This window comes from Polistes fuscatus, unplaced genomic scaffold (genome assembly GCF_010416935.1).
Source record: "Polistes fuscatus isolate 324 unplaced genomic scaffold, CU_Pfus_HIC Scaffold5, whole genome shotgun sequence".
NCBI lineage: Eukaryota > Metazoa > Arthropoda > Insecta > Hymenoptera > Vespidae > Polistes > Polistes fuscatus.
The window spans coordinates 13307946-13332049 of record NW_025113129.1 but is presented as its reverse complement, the minus strand read 5'-3'; the positions used below and the strand labels follow the sequence as shown (position 1 = coordinate 13332049).

The following is a 24104-nucleotide window of genomic DNA, read 5'->3' as shown; positions in this document are numbered from 1 at the left end:
CGGATATGTATTTTACATGTACATTGTATGTATATGAAGATGTAAATGTACACACGAAAGGGGAGTTCGTCTCTCGATCGTCCCCGGCCCTGACTGTTCGCGCTGAGAATTCGTGTCAAGGTAGTCAAAGCGACCACGATCGCGTTCTATCTATCACGGATACGTGCAATTGCATAGATATATGTGCATACGTGTGCGCGTTTTTCTCTCTCTCTCTGCCCGTCCGTTTGCGTAGATGAGAGAGAGAGACGCACACGCGCACACCCACGCACACATCCACGCGGGTGCGTATAAATATATAGTTATATATATATACACGTGTCCGTATCTGGATCGACGGTGCAAGATTCGTGTTCGGTTTTGCACGACCCACTTACGTCGACTGGAATTACCTTCTGGTGTGGCACTCCTTAAACAAAATTTCGTAGAAACGCGAGAGAAAATTCCAACGAAATTGTCAACGTCGTTACGTACAATACATTTCATAAAACACGTCCTTGACTTTAGTTTCCTAGGTATGCATATCCAGTTAATTAGAATAATTAATGAAGAAAAATAATTGGAAATTCATTTTGATCGACTCTTTACAAATTTAATTCGTCCGTTTCTTCTCTTCTTTGCTTTGCATTTACCTTTTAAAGACGACACTGAACTTGATAAACCCATCTATTTGGGTTAATTCGATTTATCCCTTTATAAACCGTTCCGACGAGTTATCGATAAAATTAGACGACCAATCTTATCTTTGATCTTCAAATTCTTTTCCCCTTTCTTTTCTTTTTTTTTTGTCTTTTTTCGTCGTTCCGAGATGTATCGACAAAAATTATTTATATGTTCAACACATGTGTACCTTCTTGTTTCGTATTTGCGCGTTGTCACCGTTCTTTGCGATATTTAACGAGCCAGTGGTTCTCACCTAAACGAACTTTTCATAATAATTTTCCTTATTTTGGAAACGAATTATATCTAATTTAAAAGAACTCGCGTTAAGTTCCTTTAGTATAAAAATTTCTATGAGAAATAATTAGCCTCTCGAAATTCTTCCAACTTTCGTATTGATTTTAATGATACATCCTATAAAGTGTAATAGACGTTGAACGTTTTAGCAGACGAATGTAAGCCATAACTGTCTATAAATAGAGCGAGAGAGACCAGGCGTTCCGGTTTTTCGGGACAGAGGATTGTACCGGTTTTTAACACCTTATAATCCTTAAGAGTGTTCGCGAGACATCGTCCAAGCATGTTGTCAATGTTTAACACTCGTACGTGCGTGCACGTTTACGAATATGAGAGTGTATAAGATTTCAATGCTGTTACAATACCAAAGTCTATTCGTTTCGTTTATATAGGTCAGCCCTTATTTCTACCACCCAATCCCATATTATTTGCAACGTAACCGAAAGAAAAGACCATTCGTAACAATTTTATTTGGCACATGTATATATAGATATAGATTTATAGATATAGATTTATAGAACGAATATGGGAAATAGAAAAATGAAATCGTACACAATTGAAATTGACGAGAAAAGAACGCGCTTAAAAACGTAAGATCGTGTTTTTATGCAAGAAGCAGTCACGCGGTGCACATAAAGTAATTCCTTTCACTGAAATGCCTTTCACTAAAAATATTTCTACGAACCATCAGCAAATATGATTTACATACGTACATCGTATCTGCATCTATCGATCTCCGTGCGCGATAAATGATTTTATACATTTTTTTCTTTTTTTTTTTTTTTTCTTTTTTTTCAAAATCAAGTCTCATTTCTTTTATCGAATGATGAATGGGATTTGATTGGAAAAATTAATTCGCGAATAATTATCGCGTTTCGAAACAGGATTTCAGTTCGTTAATTAACGTCAAATTGAGTTATTCCATAACGAGTAACAAATGTTCATTTATATCTATACATATATACACGGTGAGTCATGCAGCTTGTAACAAATTAATATTTCAATAATTAACACAGATAACAACAAAAATACACTTTGAATATCGTAGAAACCTGAATGATTACATCTCTTCTGGAAATAATTGATTTCATTGACACGAATATAACAAAAAATAAGTGATATAATTCAGCTTCTATATATGCGTATATGCTTACACGTATACCAAGTATAATATTATATATTGCGCGTGCATACCTTCCATTTTTATTGTCGTAAACTACTTGGTAAATTTTTTTTGACGACAAATCGACGTTTCTCGGCAATTTTCAAGCTCTCTCTCTCTTTCTTTCTTTGGTGCAAAGATAGAGCACTACCATCACCCACCATAAAAAGACACATTTTATTCGAGCAAATCAGTAACGGTGACGACCGAATCGTATTGCTGGTTTTCCAAGTTTTCCGCTTCGTAATAATTCTGTTGCATCGTTAAAACGGCATTTTACGTTATAAGTATACATGTATATATATATATTCTTAATGCCATTTGCAGGATTTCAAATGTCGGTCTAGTTAAAGTCTACCGACCGAATTCCCATTAAAACGAAACTAGGAACACGAATCGGTAGATGTTAACTCAGAGATATATCTAATTAGTTAGACAGCTTAGTTTGCTTTGCTTTAGTTTGGTTTAGCTTCCCTTTACCGTATCGTAGAGAAGATACTAGATACTACGGAATACACATACTAGATTTCTGCAACAGGTAATCTGATGATCAGAGCCTGATTCCAATCCTCAACAATGTTTATACGCGATCTTCCGTACGACTGATGATTCGATTCCCTCGACTGTGAAATGTCTAGTAATTAACTACAAATCAAAAATAAAAAACTAGAAAAAGAAAATAAAAAGAAACCTCCATTAGGAATATTATTTTTTGTCCTTCTTCCTTCTTTTAATTTACTCAATTATTATCTTCTATACAATGGGGACTACGCGGAGTGTATTTTAAACGTGAATTTAATTCATTCATTTGGTATAGAAGAAAGTTCTTTTTCGTTCCTTTTTTTCTTTTCTTCTTTTTTTTTTGTTCAAGATAGAATAAAATCGATAATTAGATAAGAGAATATTTATGTAATACATTTTGTTTTATCTAATAACGTTAACATTATTCGTCAATTACGTATCCCTAATTAGATGAAACTCGAGTAAAAAAATAGTCCATAAGAATGAATAAATAAAAAGACACTTGTAAAATTAAGCAAAAGAAAGTAAACGGGTGGGGAAGGAGACGGACGCACGCGTAAATGACACTTGGTTTAGGGGTTTGAAATGATTTGTATGCGATACACGCGAGGCCTTTGCAAACTCGCTGAGCTTGCATCGAAAGCTTCTCTCCCCCTCCCTCAGCCTGGAGTCGTTGTTGACTGCAGCCTGCAATCGAGACTCGTCGCGGAAGTTCCGCTTTTGTCTGACCCAGATAGTCCGCATTCACTCGCTATTTCGTAACGGGACCGACTACTACTACTACTTTCTTCTTTCTTTCTTTCTTTCTTTCTTCCTTCCTTCGTTCGTCGTTCGTTGCAATAATGCGAAATGCAGCAGACGGTACTGCTCTCTTTCATATTTATGTACATAATAGAAAAAATATTAGAGAAAAGGCAAGAGGTAAAGGATTGAAAGAAAAAATGAAACAATAATAAATTTGTTTAGAAAATAAAAATAATAAATAAACGTTATAAATATATATCAAATGCGTGCACGTTAGTTGGTTGTTGTTCCTGTATCGCAATAGCACGAAAATAAAAATGGTACGCGTAATTCGACTAGTCGCAATTATCTCGACACCTATTAAAGACCCCCATATAGGAGGAGCCTTTCAAAGCCGATCGATCATTTCCTAACAGAGTTAGATATCATCCGCTGTAAATCCGTTTTGTCAAGTTTGCAAACAACCATCGGACTTGTCCTTTTTGAATATTCTATTACATTCTCAAGAGTATTATTTTATCACGGATAAAATATAATCAATCATTCTTATTAGAAAAATATTATTTCTCATTAATTCTTTTCATTTAACAAGAAGATCACACTCGAAGAAAATTATTTACGCGATCATTAATCTCACATACGTCACGTCTCGTTTATGCCAAGAAAAAGATCGATTCGAGAAACAAAGGAAGATTTATATTTCCGAGCTAAGGTCAAGAAAAAAAAAACCCCGAGTATCGAGGTAAAAAAACAATTAGCGAGACATTAGATTTGACTACTTGCGAGATAACTACGACAGGTTTTGTCTAATCAATTTTCTTTGGGATCGTCTATCTATCTTTTCATCGACGTTTCATCGAATTATTGCTAATGCTACTCGCTAATATCCTTTTATAGTTGCAATATGTCATATATCATAGCGAGAGAAGAAAAATTGAAATAATCCCTCAAAATCCGCATCCTCCAAGTTGGCCACGTAACAGAGTTATATCACGTGGCGTTTATATCTCGTGCTCGCGAGCTGCAGTGATCAATACCGACTATGCTAACCGACTATGTTAACCGGCTGCCAACCAACGTCAAACTTCTTTTTATTCCTTGATATAGAAAATTATTCGTTCGACCTTATACACCGTCAATTTTACCTTCGTCCAACGCGTCCAAGTAATTTTATCCACGATTCGCCTTATTTCCATGCACCAATTTATTATATTTTCATCAAAACAAAAGCACAATACCGTTGCCGCATGAACGGATTGTAGTAGACATAAACGAACCTCTGCGAATTCTGCAATTTGACATTTTTATTCTTTTATAATTCAGTTGACAAAAAAGATAATAAAATTTCTTCTCGTTGTTCGTTTCACGGTTGATCCATGAAATTGAAAGACAATAGACCGAGCTGGAAGTTAAATGTTCGCGTGAAAGTCTAACAATTAGTTCTGCTTGTTTTTGTATTTTTTCGTCAAAGAAATTGATTCGGTAGTTCGAGTCGATCGTTTCTTCCTTTGCCCTTCTCGGAGTCGATGAAAATGGGACATATAGCGTGCGATCAGCGTTGTATATACCATGACACAACCGTTACAAGGTACCGTACCACCTTTTATACATCCTTGCAAGCACTCACACGTATCTTATACGTGTATGTATACATGCACGTACTATACACATACGTTTAGATTCATCTTTTAAACTTGTTTCGAAAGTATACGCACGTGTAACTCACACAGGGGCACGACCACACTCGTTTCATGAAAATATTTCAACGCATGGCAAAATCGGATTATTATCTCTTTTCTTAATTCTCTTAGATAGATAAAGCGAATAAAGTCATTTAGATAAGAATGAGTTATAAAGTAGACCAACCAACTCGATGGAAATATCGAGAATTTCTTTGGAATAAAAAAAGATAGAGATATAAAAAATACAAAAATCAAAGTATCGACGAAGATTATCAAAACTATGATGAGATTATTGCAAGCACGTTTAGCTTCCTCGTCAAAGTATATATTAAAAAAGTTAGATCTTTTATATAATTATATATTTTACATAATCCTAGGAAGCGGCTTGGAAGATAAAGAAAGCACGAGAAACGTGCGAGACTTTGGATTAGAACGGCTCTAGCTCTAGGCAATACCGAGGTGAAAGCGTTTTAATCGTCCGAAAGCAAAGTGACTTCTCGTCGATCACCGTGTTCCAATTTTTCTTCTTTTCTTCCTTTTATTTCCTTTTATTTCCTTCATTTTTCACGCTACCAAAATTATTCGATACAAAATAATGAATAATCCCAGAGAGACGTTCATTTCACACACAAATGAATTTGTAATTAGGCAACGATTGTATTTATATTCATATTTCTCTTTCTTTGTCTTTATTTCGCTTCTTGTCTATCTCGTATCACAGATAAGAATTCCTACGTCGACGAGATGAAATTGCAAGAGATCGTACAAGGTCCGTGCAACGACGAGCTTCCTAATCTATTCGACGAAACATTTTTAAATGAACAAAAAATGTTTAAGAAGAATTAAATAAAGAGAATAAGAAAAAGGAGAAGAAACTTTGGAATGGCAGGGGAGAAAGAGGAGGTGCAGCAGCAAACTAACGTAAGAAATAAGCACGAACTTTCCAGAGTATTAACACACAGCCACACATACATATACACATACACACGTACGCGCGTATATCTAACGTACTTTGCAAACAATGATGATAACGTAAGTATTTACTTACGCGAGCGTACAAAATATTATTCATACAATTTTCCATTTTTTCTCTTACACGTTTCCAACGGGAAAATACAACGATGTATATTTTTTTTTTTTTTTTTATTTCTAACGCATTAGAAAATAAAAATCACGCGAAGATACGCGATGGGTGTAAAAGTTTGTAAATGATATTTACAAAAAAAAATCTAGCCTACTTCCCCGATGATATTTTTTTTTATATATTTTTCGAGTATTTGATTTTTGTTTCGTTCATTCTCGCATTGCGTCGAGCCGAAGAAACTTCCGGTTTAACATTAAAGTATATACCGTTATTGTCCGACATTCTTCTACATTTTAATTGCTCTCGCGTTCACCACAGTTCCAAAGATAATTCGTTTTACTTAGTTTATCTATTTTTCTATTTTCGAACAATGTGTTATGTTCCATACAAAAAATAAAAAGAATAAATTACTCGAAAAAAACATTAAATGTAACGAGCTACTTTGCGCTCATTGTATTCGTACGCGAGTCATCGAGCATGAAAATGAAAATGTGTTTGCCGTTATTGTCAGACCTTGAATCGACAATCAAGCAATTTTTCTCGAATGCATCGATATGAGATACATCGATTATCGCTAACATTCAATAAGAATATCATTGAGCTAATGAGAATCGGTTATACGTTGATCAATAATTTGTATAGAAAAAAAGAAAAAAAAATGTTAAAATAAATGCAAATAAAAAGTATTATTTCCTTTTCTTTTTATTTATGTTTCGTTTTCCAATTTTAATGAGAGATCTTTCGAAATCTTACTTACTTATATTTATCGGATAAGTTTGGCTACAAATAATTTCGAATTTCAATACGTTTCTCGTAGGTAGCTTATTTATGTTAAAATCTAATAATAGCAATTATGCTTGCTATTTTATAGAATATCACGACTACAAAAATATCATCTAACAATAAAAGAAAAAGAGGAGAGAAGGAAAGGAAAGAACTTGTATAGCTTCGAGGCCATTACGTAATGAACGATATCGATACATTTATTATCGACGATATTCTAATTCCCGTAGATCGCTAATGCTACCAGGAGATACCACCTATTCGACCAAAACTATTCGAGAGAAGAAAATATTTATTAACGAGTAACTTTCCGTAATGTGTATTATAAAAATACGCGTTTTTATATTCTTTCACTCTTCCCGTCGTTTTCTTCTTATTATTTTTCTATTGTTTACTTCATCCTAAGACACAATAATAATGAGAAAGAGAGAATAGAAAATTATGCAATCTCTTGTTTCTTCTCTCCGCAATAATCGTGATAATTAAATAATCCGCAGTATGCATAATTATCATAAACGAGGAGAGATCGGATGATCGTGTATGCACAGCCACAAAATCGTTTTGTGGCATAACATGTTACATGCTACGTTTTTACCTTCATTTTAAGATACTCGTTGCATAAGATTTGTTGGCAAATAACAAGTTTTATAATAATAACAACAACAACAACAACAACAACAACAACTATAATAATTATTAGAAACAGAACTCATCAATCATTAGGAGAATTATTCGAGCTGCGAAAAAACAACAAAGATCTCCGACAAATTTTCAATCAATCACGCATTGATAGATAATTTATGTACAGGGTGAGCCAAAAGTTCTTAAACGATTTAAAAAGAAAAAAAAAACAAAAAGATTGTTTTACGAGAGATTCTTAAGGCTCGTGGTTTTGCGATCCGAGAAAAAAGGAAATTAGTTTGGAAAATAATTGATTGAAGAAATTTGGCAAGAACTTTAGGCTCACCCTGTATTTATAGAGATGAATATATATATATATATGTATCGGACGAATAATAAGAAAGCTAACGATCGAAGCCTCTTCTTTATTAGAACATCCTCCCCTCCATTGTAAAGTATCGATTCGTAAATGGAATTACTGGTGGAATGCGCTTTGAGGATAACAACTCCCTACTACCAAGTCACGTTTTGCTTTCCGATGCTAATAACAATCTATCTGGCCTTTTTGCGCAAGCATCGTGAAAATGTTAATATTTATAATAACGAACTTGGATTGGACATCGAACAAAAATACGATTGTAATAATACTAAAGAATTATGCTACGTAATCCTGCAATTGAAAATCTATTTTAATTTTTTTTTTCTTTTTTTAATTATTTTTATTGCACAGCCAACGACCGATTTTTAATATTATATTATTATCATTTTGCGTTGCATTTTATTATACTTGGACGTAGAGGAAAACGTTGAGAAATTTTGTTGACCGGATTGTTTTTTTCATTCAGTCGGTATTACGCACACAGAAACAATACAACGCAACACAACAAATCAATTATCTCCGTATTATTTGGATATTGCAAAAGAATGATCTACGTTATTGCTCATTAATTAGATTATTAATGGAAAACAACAATGCACGTTATTATCATGTTTTTTGCAACGCTTACTTTTTTTTATATTAATAGATTTGTTCGCGAAGTGAAGTTGTGTGACATCCGCGCATACAATTATTGTTAGCTTATTCAACATTTATGTATGAGAAAAGAACGGAACGTCACGCAAAGTTGAGGCACCACACGGTGGGAGGTCAAGGCCAACAACAGTTTTGATAGTTCCGAGTTCTACACACGCGATTTTCCCTCCTGCGTGTTTTTTCTCTTTTCAACTATTTTATATAATCAATTATTTAACAACCTAAACGATGGATTTTTATTAACAACGTCGTGTCGCGGAACACTGTGATTTGTGCGTTGATAAATCCGTACGAGCAAATCAATTTTGTATGAAATATATCAAATGAAAATCTCTCAAAACGAATGAATTTCTAAAAACGAAAAGTGTCCATCAAAACTGTCCTATAGTTATGCAAAAGATACACGTTCATACTTACACCCTACACCCTACTAAAAGAAGAAAGCTTTTCCCCCTTTGGTAGATCATAGATCATAGACTTTATATCGCGAACAAGTAGAAAGATATTTAGTAGAAAGCCATAAACGAGCTCGACCGAGGCCAAGGTAGTAGTCGCTGTTAACTTCCGTCGTTTATGGTGACTTCCCATAAAATCTGTTAACGACCATACACACACGTATATAAACGTAATAAACGTATTCTTCGGCAATCATTTAATCATCTCCGATAAATTGCAATGGCCACATAGAAAATTGATTATTTTTTTCGCGTACGTACATATATAACAAATATCATTATTATTTAAAGTTCGGTTATCCTCGCGCAAAATAGTTTAAGAATAAACCGGATTATCCAACATTCGGTAAAATTTGTAAGCCATTTAGATCTTAAGGATGGATGAATCGTAAATTCTAAGACCGAGTTCTGTTTTTGATCTGTATTATCGTGACAGGAACAGAGATGACGAGAAGAGTTCTTAAGAGCCAAAAGGATAGTCTTTGTTCCAAAGTTACGACCTATTGTTTTCATTTGGAGTAATACTCTCTATTGAATGCTTCGAGTTATACCGTTCGTTCGCTATCATTTCACGATAATCTAATGGAGCGAAGGAATTTAAGTAGGCGAGCTTGGATTATTATTTCCAAGTAAGAAAACCAATTAACATTCTAATATTTAATACTAATGTATATATTGCTCGCTATTTTTCTTTCCTCGTAATACATTATCTGATCGATGAATCGGATAGGAATAGTAATAGCAATGGCACAGTAGGGCTAACGCTTTTCTATGTTTCTACTTTCGTATAGCTTACGTGTAAAGAAAGAGAGTGTTAAATAATGAATGAGAAACGTTACACCACGAATTACAAATCTGGTCGTTTTAAAACCGCGAAACGATCCTTATCCTTTGCCCTCGACTCGATATAAGACCCGTAGAAAGGAAGAAACGATTTCTAAAAATCCTCCGGTTCGACTTTCACCATTACCTACCTGCATGTACACTCGTCGCACGCGTACAAGAACGAGTTCATTCGAATAAAAATAAATCAAATTTTCTCTCCAATTTCTTTTTCTCTCTTTTTCTCTATATAAATTATATAATTAAATAATAAACGCGTATGTTCCCCTGCATCGAGCTTAAGTCAAATTCTTATTTTCCTCCTTATCTATTTCCCGTAGATTCGTAAGAAGACAAAAATCAACGACATATTGCGTCCCACTGGCGTCACCGATCGCGTTGATTTTTTTTCATCCGACATCGTTAACATTTCCAAAGTCCATCGACTTTGCGTTATTCTTCCTTTTAAGATATAATTGCACGCCATTTGCATCGTTCGTTTGTGCTTTATCAACGTTATATATCGTCACAATTATTCTTCCTTTATTATCAATCTTTTCAATCGTATTTTCCTTTCTCTTCTTGTATCGTTTTTAATCTTTCGTTAAATCGTTCCTACGATAAAAAAAAAAATACAAAAATAACTCTTTCGATAAATACCGGCGGATTACTCGAATCGATAAAGAAATCCATTATTTTACAAAAATACAATAATATGCGTAAACGCGTTTAGGCGAATATAAATAATTGGCATTGACTTTGGTTTTTAAGCGGACGAAAAAGACAAAACTAGTCGAAATTCGAGGAAAAAAAGAGGGAGAGAGAGAGAGAAGGACTTACGAGAAGAACCTCTCGTGAATTCTCGTGAATTCTCGCGAAAGAGCAAAAAATGGAATTGCGTAAGTGTATATCTACATCAGTCTAGCCAGGCTTTTTTCTACGTCTCTTACGGAGCCAAAGAAGAAGAAGAAGAGGAAGAAAAAGCAGAAGAGATCGATGCGAGACGTTTCTCTCTCTCGTCTCTCTCTCTCTCTTCTTTGATTCTTCGCTATTTTTTTGTCCTCCGTGGTCGAACGAAGGAACAAACATTTCGTCTTAATGCGCGTCTACCTTTTCAGAGATGCATTCATTTGTATTAATTAATCGAACGAAAATAAAATACTTCGCGTACGAAACAAATTGTCCGGTTAATAATGTTTTATTCTATTGTTACATATTACTATGAGGGGAGGGAACAAAAAAGACTATATAATCAATTTTTTAATTAAGCGTTGCAATGAATATTTTGAGAAATACGTATAAAACCTATTGTGTTCGTTCCGGCTCGAAATATCGATACCGTCGGAGTGGCAAACCCTATTACGAAGCTACAAACTTGAAATCTCGATATAACTCGAATCGTATATACTAACACATCGAAATAAAATATGTACCTGTATAAACTTACGTACGCGTATAGAGGAGTCCCGCACGTTCAGACGAGAAAGAGAGAGGGAGGGAGAGAGAGTTTCACGTTGGATTATTTCACGTGGATATTCCATGATATTGTTTTAAGTGCACTAGGTGTAAACGGTTTGCTAATTTCCTCGATAACGTTTTGTTCAATGTTTTTGTTGAAATGTTCAAAATAACATATTACATGTGTCCCGAGTACGCGCGTGTGGGGGCAGGTGCACGCGCCCGTTCGATTAAATTTACGTGAAAATCCATACCGTTTAGTGGACCGTAATGTTTCCATACAAAAAATGAAATAAAATGTTATGGAGTATTGCATCGAAAAGATTCCACAATAAATTTGATTAATATTATATAGAATTACATCAGTTGTGCATGGATTCTCGACGAATATTTCCCCTGGTGCATGGTGCAACGAAAATCGGGGCCGAAATCGAAACGGAAGGTTACTTTTAGGCCGTTCGCTTCGATAACGGGTTTCAAGCACGTGTTCGTAACGGTGTGGTGTTGTTACTATCCGCAGCTCGAGTTTCTTTCCATTGCACACGTGCACCAGCCGGTCATCGCTCAACCCATCGCTCCTCTCCTTTTTCTTCATTTTATTTTGCATTTGTTGTCTTCTAAAAAGATACTTAAATTATATATTATATATCGTCGCATTCGATACGAGCCATGATTGATTTTTCCTCAATTGAAAAGGGAGGAGGCAACGGGTGATCGTGTTACGTCAATAAACGAGATAATCGTATCGTCATTGTCGCTCCTCTCCAAAGTAAAATATTATTTTTTCTTTTAATCATTCTTCATTTTCATTCGAATTTTTTACTTACTTTTTTTTGGATTGTAGAAAAAATCGCGTGCATTTAAAAGAGAAAAATGTTATCGATACGTATCGAATTTTGCAAGTAATAAGGAAAAAACGTATGTGATATTTTGCTTGCAAATACATAGCAGATTAATTTATAGCGATATTAAATATACTTCTTTAGTATTTAAGATAAAAAAATAAATAAAGAATAGCAAACAAGCGTAACGTGTCGTTTGCTTAAAGCAAATTCATCGTTTTGTCGTGGCACACACTCGGCATCAAATTATTATCGAGGACGATGATACCTAAAGCTTTTTCGATGTCTCGTAGAACAGCTGTATAAATTTTCTCTATCGAACGTTCTCTCTTTCTCTTATTTTTTATTTTTATTATTTTATATCTTCCTTTCTTTCTTTCTTTTTGTTTCTCTCTTTTTTTAGTTGCGCGAGATCGGGCGTACGTATGGCATTGAAACGTTTAAATATACCTTTACAATTTCTTTCTTTACGAATTTCAAGAGAAACATCTGTTTTGGCGATAATATTTACAACAAAAATTCGTACACTTTGTAGTTAGACTCGTGAAAATGCGTGAATACGAGAACGAGACAAAAAATGAAATGAATATTGAACGGAAAATAACGGAACGAAAAACAAAATAATAATCGTTAATTACAAACTAGGAAAAAAAATTTTGTAAAGTTTTTCTTATCCTTGGTAGTAGTCTATTATTAATATCCGATTTAAATTATTATTAACAACAACGCATTAACGGTTTAAAAGTTTCTAGGTAATTTGAAATATCGATTGTTATTTTGAAAAACTCTCCGAGCTTGTTTCTTTTAGATTATAAAAGAACAAGATTAACTGGAAGCCTAAAAAGTTTCAAAGAAAAGAAATTGATTTTTCAAATCAGCAAGAAACTTTAAGTCCACATTCTGTATTTGTTCAAACTTTCCAAATATCCTACTTATCGATAAATTTTAATAACGAGCTTTCATGTACGTTCGTGCATTTGATTTTTTCATATTTTCATTTAACACAATCTACGGCAGAAACTCTGCTTGTTTCGAGTTTGAAAGCAGGAACTTATCTCTCTATCTTTCGTTTATTATAGTTGAGCGTTTTACTATTCATTATTATTACATAATGTAATGACAAAGCTACGTGTTTAGTTAACTCGCAATAAGACAAAAGCGTAGAATTTAAACGAAACTGAATTTCATCGATATCGAGAGAGAGAGAAAAAAAAATAATTAATTTTATACGAATAATTCGAAACTTTAGAATAACATGTTTAATATCTCGTGGGCGTTACTCGAAAGCAATCGAATATGTATTGGAGTATCGAAAAGAGATATCGAAATGTATATACATTTGGATAAATGATGTATAATATGTATGTGTTAAGTATACGCTTAAAATGATCGTTCATATATTTTTCTGAAAAAAAGGAGGAAAAAAAAGGACAAAAACTATAAAAAATAGATTAGTCACTGAGTTATGACGATAATGAAAGTCAACAAAAGCTCTTTCTGGGAAAAACTTGGAAACCTAAAATCGATTCTCGATGTATCCATCTGTTGGATATCAATCACCGACTTCGTTTTATGTTTTTCTCTGACACGATAAGAAGAAATTTTAACGACGTTTAAAAACGTACATCGTAAAAAGTTAATCTCTTCCTTTATTTCTTCTTATTTACAGCTACTATATTTTTCTTCGGAAAAAATTCGGCTCGAATAACACGCACCCATGTTGTGATTTAGAAACATTCTTTATTTCTATCTTTTTATTTGTCATCAAAATGTAATGACCGGTTTTCAAAAAATATGTAAGATGAAGACAATTTAAAATAATATAAAGTACATATATATATCTATTGATATGCTTGGAATATTAAACAATTTCTATCAGATATTTTATTAGATGAAAAGTTTACCTTCGAAGTTATCGCTACGTAGAAAAGTTAAAAAAAAATCTGAAATATAAATAGAGTACATTAGAGTATTAAAATAATTGTTAATAAATCGAAAAAAATATTTATTGCAATTTAAAAGCACTGAATATACGTTCGGAGCACCGTCCTCTTCGAAATCCACCGTTGAACTGAGTCATTAACCTCTAGAAAGTTTCTTTTATTAAATGTTGTTTATATGACTTTTCCCTAAGGCTACATATGTATAAGAAAAATAATATTCGTAACAAAGTAAATTAAAGATTATAACGTTTTAAATTTAGCACTTTTTTTCATTTTTATGTAATTCTTTCAACAAAGGTATATTCGTTTTAATGTTCTTGCGCAGTGATGACTTCGAGGTGGTGGGGTAAAATTTTCATTTAATAAAACATCGGATCGAAATTATTTAATGTTCAAAGTACGTTAATAGATATGTAATGTTTAAACCAATGCATGTGTGTTAAAAAAATCTTAAATACAAGTAGAGTGTGTTAATTTATTAAAAAAATGATTAATTAATCGATGGAAGTGTCTATTGTTGTCTAAAAGCTCGGAGAATACGTTCTGTCAACCGTCTTCCTCGAAATTCACCTTGAGACTGGCACTTTCTCTTCTATGAAAATTCTTTTATTAAAAGTTGTTTATCTGCCCTTCCGAACGTTGCTCATGTGTGTAACGAAAATAATATTCGTAATAAATAGAATTTCCTTATTTGGAGAGTCATATAAGCAACATTCAATAAAAAAATTTGCATAGAGGACAAGTGCCAGTTTTAAGGTGAATTTCGAGGAAGACGGTTGACAGAACATATACTTCGAACTTTTAAACAACAATAAACACTTCTATCGATTAATTAACAATTATTTTACCTTCGAAGTTATCACTGCGCAGGAGCGTTGAAAAAATTACATAAAAATAATAAAAATACTAAAATCATAACGTTATAATCTTAAATTCTATTAATTATGTATATTATAACCGTTGAACACATGCGCAACAGTCTGAAAGTCATATAAACAATATTTAATAAAAGAACTTTCTCAGAGGACAACGTGCCAGTCTAAAGGTGAATTTCGAAAAGGACGGTGCTCCGAACATATACCCAGTGCTTCTAAATTGCAATACACATTTTTTTCGTTTAATTAACAATCGATTAAGATAAATCGAATTCAGTAAAGTATTTTACTAATATTTTAGATCGTTTTAACGTTCCTGACCAGAGATGACTTTCCGAGTTGAAAATTTTTCATTAATAAAATATCTGATCGAAATTTTTTATTATTCCAAGTATATTAATAAATGTGTACTTTGTATTATATTGACTTTAATGCGTATTAAATTGATTCTTAGGTGAGATTTTACTGGAAGGAACTCGTATAATAATGTCGGGGTCGTAAACAGTTCCGTTAAACTCTTTCGAAAGTGTGTAAGTGGAAGAAGAAAAATGACAAGAAGCACGTAGCCGATCTTTTATACGACGTTATGTGTAGGTGGTGGTTTGCACGTGCGTGTGTGTGTGTGTGTGCACGCGCACGCGTGAATTCGTATCAAGAGAAAGTGATAAAATCTTATTCTTGATCAATAGTCACTTTATCTTTCAAAGAATTTCTCTTTTTTTTTAACACCTAAATACCTATCCATATATTACACATATAATGCACGAACAATGTAGAAATTATTTCATTGTAATTATAATATATTGCATTGGTTAAAAATATAAAAATTAAGAACGCGATTGGTATAAATCCGACAAGTGGTAGAAAATTCACAGAAAAAATAGAAACGCGAATATTTTCAAAGGTACTTTGATTCGCCGAAAATTGTTTATCAAATACGTAGATATATTTAATAATAGTAATAAAAAAAGAAATAAAATCTGAAAAAATGAAGAGACCGTGATACTTTTGAAAAGAACGATAACGTAAAGGCCAATTAAAGCGGAACGAAGTTGTTAGTTAGTACGATGGAACTCGTGAAACGACATGGTATACTCTTCGGCTTATGGACTTTCATATGCTAGTACACTTTGCTTCGCAGAAAACGAGAAAGCTTTTATATATTATATATATACCTTTTATACGTTCCTACGTATACCCATATACAGATATGCGCGCCCACGCACGCGCGCGCGCACGCACACACACACACACACGTACGCAATCCGCTTAAAATGCGATACTCTGAAAACATGGTTTCGATATAACATGGATGAAAAATTTCTCAAATATATTTCTACAACACGGTACTTCGAGAACACGGTTACACACACGGAACACCTTATAAACGTTGCATAAACCGTTCGATACAAACGTATGCATACAAGATTGCATAAAATAATGAAACGGTACGCCATGTACCGATGATTTACGATAAACATTTCTATAAAAAATATCTAATTTATCGTAATTACGCTAATTAAGCCGCAAATAGTTAAATTACAAGCCTAATCGTCTAATTTGTATCGGAAATTTTTCGTAACACGAATTCTATGCAACGTGGTAGAAATGAACTATACTTGTAGAAATCCTGCATGTAATATACGATATATGTAGTAGCTCGGTTATGTGAGAAAACATTGAAATCAACTATTCATACTAAGCAGCATGGTTGTCGTTTCGCAGTACTTGTACATAGCATGTACTATATACATACATACTTGTAACCTAAAGCCAAAAGAGAGAAAGAGAGAGAACGAGAGAGAGAGAGAGAGAAAATTGGTTTAATCTCGGAACTTGTAGGCCAGCAGCTCCCTGTGGTCCTACTTTTACATCGCAAATGGCGATCTCCGAGTATAAGATACATAATATACACTTTATACTATACATATTATATATAGATAGATATATGTATAATGTACCGGATGGATAAAACACGTGATACTAAGGTAACTTAGCTTTATCGATTTTCGTGGAAATAATCGAGAAGTACGTCTTACTATTCCAAGCAGATTAATATATAATAGGGAAAAGATCAAATCAAATATATTTAATAAAAAGAATCAACGATTTAAACGATATCTGAAACTATCTAACGTAAATATTTTGTTCTTTCCAATAACTTATATTTTGTTTTTTAGATCGGGCCAAAAGTTCTTTTAGCGACTCGAATGAGATCTAATCTATGAATTTTTGGCTTATCCTATGTTATTCGTAGATAACTATGTAAATATACCTAATTAAATCGAAATACATAGTTACAGATATTTCATATAAACAGTTAAAAGTATCAAGTGTTTCTTATCGGCTGTTATTAATCATAATCAAAATGTCTACCTAATAGATAAATGAAACACATATATATGTGAGATATCTCGTGATCAGTACATATTGTATATATATATATATATATATGTACTCGTATAAATATATACGTATATACAATGTATATTTAATTAAATATGTTTCTCGATAACTTTCGAAACGTTTTAACGTCGAAATATACTTCAATAATTCGAATTACGACAAGATGGCGAAACATAGCGATTAAGGTTCTGTGAAAGAGAAATGAAACTGAAGGCACGTTTAAACTTTCTCGTTCGATATTTTGAAGAAGAAAGAAAGAAAGAAAGAAAGAAAGAAAGAGAAGAGGAGGAGAAAAGAGGAGAGAAGAAAAAAAGAAATTCGAGGCGTTAATTAGTCGGTTAATTATAAATATCCGGTTGGAAGGGGAAAACGGGTTCTTCCATTTCTCTCTCTATCTATCTTTTCCTCTCTTGAAAAGCAAGTAACCAATGTAATTTCGTTTCTCCATTAAAAGCACGTAATTGGTATCTCGAAATAGACGCTTAGTAATGAACATTAAGATTAGAATGAAATCGATGTAAGTATCTATAGACGTATGTTAGCATCGAATTCTAACTATCATCCAATCGATCAAGAAAGTTTAATAAGCGATTGTTTTGGGTGTTAATGAGAGTGACAATAAGAATGTTTGAAGAAAGAATAAAGGAAATTTATGATTTCTCGCGTTAAACGTTTCCTTCGACTCATTCTTCGTTCACGAACTGGACTTAATGTACAAAGCTTGATAAAAGTCACTTTCCTCGAAATAATTCTAAACAACCTATTTGCATTTGTTCACGCATATTATTAAAATTAGCGTCGATTATACTCGATACACAATTTGCATCGTTTTTCATTAACGATTTACATTACGACGGAATACAATGGAGAATTAGTGTCAAAGATCTGGAGCGACTGTTCTTCTATCAACTGTTCCAAATTTTGTGCTTTCTGCGGATTCTTGGGAAACTAACTTTTATCTCACCTTGTATAATATGTATATATGCAAGTATATAGATTATGATACGTTCGCATACATCGTAGCCCCGACCGATAAAGCGTGAAAATTTAAAAGGACGCGAAAAGCGAGCACGAACGAGATCAATTTCAATAGACTGACTATAAAAAGAGGAAAAGCGCGCGCGCAAGAGAGAGAGAGAGAGAGAGAGAGAGAAAAATCCAGGGGGAATATGTATATTCTCGAAAACGAGAACTTCCCGATAGCTTCGTACAAAAATACTTTTGTTCGGGCAACTTGTCTATTGCTCGAAGAATATCTCTAATGTTGGACCTTGAACCACTGGGTTATCACTGTTCGTTACACGGAACAATTATTCGATTATTATCGTTATGTAAAATAGAATAAATTATTTAAGGACAAAGTTGGAAAAAAGTTTTTAAAATGTATTAGCTTAGCCGATAAATAATATTTAAACGCACCTAGAAATCTTTAGATAATTTTTGGAAAATCAATTACTATCCATCGAGATTTTGATCAAATCTTAAAACTACAAGCCTCTCTCTCTCTCTCTGAAATTTTTATAATTTGAAGATAAAAATAATCTCCGAGGAAAGAGCAATAAACGATCATTGCTCATTGGCCAATCCAAGATGCATAAATCTTTACAGCTGGTCGTGAGTGATGAGATTTTGGATAGCATCGAATTCTAGGACACTGCGGCAGTAACATGCGTCTTTTAATGTTAACAGTTTCTTTCCAAAGTTCAATGTTCTATCCAACACTTAAATCTTCACGTTTTATTTGACTTTGATCAATGTACGAACGAATGAATTAACTAAAATCAAATAATTTTCTTCCACAGATCTCTATATTTTGGATCTCCGTCTTTTCTTCCTTTTATTTAGTAACCCGTCCTACTTAACTTGAAAAGAGGCTACAAGTTACTAGGACAGCTAATGACTGAGAAGACTCATTTCTTTTCAGAGCATAGTACATCGATTAGAACGTTCGTCGAGCTATATTGGTATGGAATTACCCATCGTCAAAGAAAAACACGGTATTAAGGGGAAGGTGTGGATGCAGGTAAAAAAGGAAAGAAAAATAATTGAAAGTTCCGAGGGATTTTATATTCTTATGGAATTACCCAAGGTAAAAGAGAATAGCAATTACATAGGAGGGTGGTAAGAATATATAGAGATAAAGAAATAAGGAAGAAAAATAAATACAACTTGAGGGATTATCCACGGTAAAAGAGAAATAATGAATTGAATAGAATGGTAAGGATACACGTGGAGAGAAAAAAGAAAAGAAAGGAAAGTGACAATTGGAGGGATTTAAAAAATGAATGGATTAGGGACGGAAGGCGACCAAGCGTAAAAAAAGGAAGAAAAGAAGGAAAAAGTGAAAGCGAAGAAGAGGAATGTAAATAGTTGTAAAGGAGAAGAAGACACATACCTCGATTCGATCGGTGGTGTTCGTAGCCATTGGCAAGGTGTTCCTGAGAGTCTCTGACGTCGAGGCCGTCGATGGCCTTGGTAAGGCCGTAACAAGAAGCAGAACCGCATTTCCTGTCTTCGTCTACGATCGTTTCTTCGACGTTAACCTCGACGTCGCTCCCGTCACTTCCATCTTCGAAATAACCACTCTCGTGTTCGGGATTTTTCATTTTGTTAGACGCTCCTCTTCTCTTTAACATACTTCACTAATCTTAGGTGCTTCCTTTTTTTTTCTTTTTCTTATAATTGTCTCCCCCTTTTCTCTCCCTCTTGTTTTTCTTTTACTTCTCTTAACTCTTATCTCTCTTCTCTTCTCCAAATCTGTTTTTCTTCTTTCGTTGTATTTTATTCGATCTCTCGAAGCTTTTTAATCTCTCGGATACGTCGGGGAGCCGCGCGATAATAATCGAATAACTGCTACTTTGCTCGGTACAACGAATTAGCCGATTAATCGAATCATTATTCTTCTTTTACTCTTAGATTTTTGTTCTCCTCTTTAGCGGATATATGTGTATATTATGTGGAATGATTAAATCGTTGGAGGTAAATTTACAAAAATCAATGCCACATGATTTTTCCTCTTTTTTTCTTTCATTAAGAAGATTATGAAGAAAATAATACAAATAAAATAGGAAATAAGAAAGTAAAGTTAACCGTTCTCTTCTATACAATATTCTTATTTCCCTGTATTTTTTTTTTTATATCTTCTTATACGTTTAATGTTATATTATTCTTATTATTATAACTTCTTACTAACGTCACACCTCTCGTCGATTATGATCATGACGCAACAAGGTTGTTGTCTCTCTCTTTCTCGCGAAGAAACTCGCTCTTTTTTCGCCGTGACATCGACGCAGCGAATCTTCTTAACTCTTTCTTCTACTTATTTTTTATCCTCAAGATGAAATGGCAAAAATGTTAATAAGAGAAGAAGAGAAGAAAAAGAAACTACGCGGAGGAGTCAGACGCGCGACGAGAAGAGAATAGAAGAGAAGAGTAAATGAAGGAGCAGTTAGGGGGAGGGGGGGGAAGAAAATAAATGGCGAATTGAAATTCGATTCTAGGTGGTGTCGTAACAAATTCTTTCTCGTTCCTATCGAGTTTAGTTTACGGTAACTAAATAGTAATAGTGGTGGTGGTGGTGGTGGTAGTAGTAGCAAGTAGTAGTTTGCCACCGACGTGTTCCAATTCCTTCGGACGTACTTTGCCGTTTAAATGGCACAACGCGCGACGGTTAAAAGAAATAAAAAGTCGAGCAAAAGTGTCACTTCGTAAAGGATAAAGGAGGAAGAGGCGAAGGAGGAGGAGGAGGAGGAGGAGGACATCGAGGAAAGGACGTCCAAGTTGTGGTCTGTGCTTTCGTCGTTATCCTACTGACACACTTTCCTTCCGATGCTCGTTGCGCCGCTGCTGCTACGACGACGACGACGACGACGACGACCGACCCGAGAGAACGTGCTGGAGGACAAGGTGGGGGCACGAGGAAGAAAAGGTGCCGTACATGTGAGAGAGAGAGAGGGACGAAAATATGATGTTGACGAGGAGGATGATGATGATGATGATGAAGAAGACGACGACGACGAGGAGACAGAGAAAGGAAGAAAAGAATATAAGAAGAGATTATTACACTGTTGCAAGTACGCTTTCCGACCTTGGACTTTATTCTTCTCACTGATTTGTTCTATATGTACACATTAAATCTCTTCTCGTGTTCAAATATTTCTTACTTCGAATAATCGAATATTTATTATGCTCTCCTTTCTATTCTCTCGTTCGATCTTCCCGTTGGTCTTTAGAATTTATTTTTAAACCGAGAGATTTTGTTCTTTCTATCTTTTTCCCTTGATTTTATTCCGTTTAAGAGTTTTGTTATTTTACCTATTACATATCACAGATCTCTTATCCGAATTTTTCAAAGTTCGAACGCGTGATCTCTCTCTCTCTCTCTCTCTCTATTTTTCTCTGTGCGTTTCGATTGTACGAGCAATCCAAAATTCTTCGAAGACTTGTTTTTTTTTCTTTTTCTTCTTTATCTATCGTTGAAAGGAGGAAACTCGATTGAGATTAAAAGCACGTTGTTAACACTTTCACTGACGCGATACCACGTACGAATGAACGTTAGGCTTACACGCGTACGCGAAATTTAGTACCAAGTTAACTCGATGTTAAGTTGTTGGAGTATTCGTATATTATGTTGAGACAAAAGAAAAGAAAATAGTTAAGGTGACAACGATAAGTAGAAGAAAAGTGAGGTGTTAGAGGTACGCGCGAACGATCTAACAGCGTGCGTACCGCAGGAAGGCTCGTTGCCGACTGACTGACTGACTGACTGATGCCGTCCTCTCTCCCCACCACCGAGCCTCCCAGCACTCGTCGAGTCACCCTTCACCGCTTCGAGCTAACAGCTGATTTGGAAAACACCGAGGTCCGCTTCAACCGCGTATCTATTTCTCGTCGCCCCCACCCATATTTTTTCATGCAATACCATTAATGCTTTATATATATAATATATATATGTGTGTGTGTGCGCGCACCTATGCGTATTTTTAAATCGAACATTTTCATTACATAATTTTTCAAAATAATTTATAATTTTCTTTTAAAGATAAATTTGTAATGATACTTCGTAGAACGTTTCCGAGTAAGATGACTAAATAAAAGTCACCTGTCCACGCGCATAAACCTGAACGCGTACGTGCAGGATTAATGAACGTCGTTCGACGAATCCGCAGTCCCCTTTACGAGCGTTAAACATGCAAAATGATTCGAAAGATCGCATCCCCACCCCCGTCACTCCTATGTTGTGTATGTGTAGAATAAACGCGTTCTCTGTGCTACGACGACGACCGAAATCCCTCGGCGGCGATCGTGATTCTTTCATATTATATTTCGTGTCGCAAGATTGGCCATGAACGCGAATGAAATTTCAGAATAATGGAAGAAGGAAAAGAAGAAGAAGAAGAAGAGAAACGGCGACGTAGAGTACAGTGTCGACTCAAGCGAGAATCCGTGCCCTCGTTGCATAATTTGCGGCAATTTCCGAAGTGTCAGTCACGTATCTAAGAATCCTCGCTCCATCGTTTGTTTTTCATTTCTTCTTCGTTATTACAAAAAGAGTGAACAATTATTAAATTATATTTAAATATATTCATCAAATATTTGTAAAGTTAAAGTGCCGTATACGTACAAGTATCTTTGCTTTGCTTCGATATTGCGCAATAAAACATGATTTAAATAACGTAAATATTTTCAAAATGACAGGGCTGTATCTAGAAACGAGTGTCGCCATTTATCCAGTCTTCAGATATTTTTTTTGTCTCTTATTTTATTATCAAAAATGATATAATTAATAACTTAGGATGCAGGGTAAAAGGAAAGGAAGAAAAAAGAAAAAAAGTAAAATTTCGCCCGACACGAGAAAAGGACATTTTCTATCGTCGATAAAGTCAGCTAGCCTTGTATGAAGGCAACACGAGAACGTTATCGTTAGACGGGATAAAGTGCGAAGTCGAGTGGAACTCGATAAATCATGGAAGTATAGTCAACCCTCTTATAACAGAGCAGTCTAAAAACACGTTGTAAAAATGACAAAAACTCGCCTAAAAAACGATATTCGTGTAACGTGGCCTTGTAAATTTAGACAAGATCTGTCTCAAACAAGAGTCGTCGCCAAATTGCTCGCAGTGTTCGATTAATTTTTGATCTCTAGATTTTTCTAATACTCGACGAAGATCAGGAAAAAAATAACAATTGAAAAGAAAATTTCATTCTCTTGAAGACAAAATTCACATTTTAAGTGGCATAAAAGATGTATAAAACGTGTAGCCCACACACGAGATATGAAAGGCTTTGGGGTAAAACACAGGCGTTGGCGAAAACACTGGCACCAACCAGGGCCGTGTCCTTAGCATGAATATTCATTCACCCCTTCTTCCTGAACGAACATTACGAGGAACGATCTCGTCAGTCCTGATTAGAGTTCCCCTGTTCCTTCCGAGTGTCAAGTTCCCTGCCCTCCAGGTGGCCTCCAAAACGACGACTTACATGTGTTGCAACTTACGCGAATTTTATTAAATCCAAATCAAAAAAACTATTTTCTAAAACAAGTTTTTTTACTATAATTATCATTCCATTATTATTACTTGATTTATTAGAAGCAAAAATATGAATAATTTTGCCATATATTGAAAGACAATCCTGCCACGTGCTATATTTTAATCAGGATTGCGTAATTCATTGCCATTGATGAACATTTTGATTGCATAAGATCGATGAAAAA

General features: G+C 34.4%; 1 protein-coding gene across 3 annotated transcripts in view; it reads right to left on the bottom strand.

The window, feature by feature from the left end:
• The window catches only part of LOC122522636 (ribosomal protein S6 kinase alpha-5-like), a 35713-nt gene that overhangs the window by 7016 nt on the left and 4593 nt on the right, over nt 1-24104 (bottom strand). The window contains exon 1 of one of the 3 annotated variants that reach the window (XM_043643864.1): nt 19785-21369. The exons of the other annotated variants lie outside the window; for them this stretch is intronic. Within the exon in view, the coding sequence (XP_043499799.1) occupies nt 19785-20025 (241 nt within the window). The 5' untranslated portion in view covers nt 20026-21369. Of the gene's footprint in view, nt 1-19784; nt 21370-24104 lie in introns of those variants that run through there. 3 annotated transcript variants of the gene reach the window in all.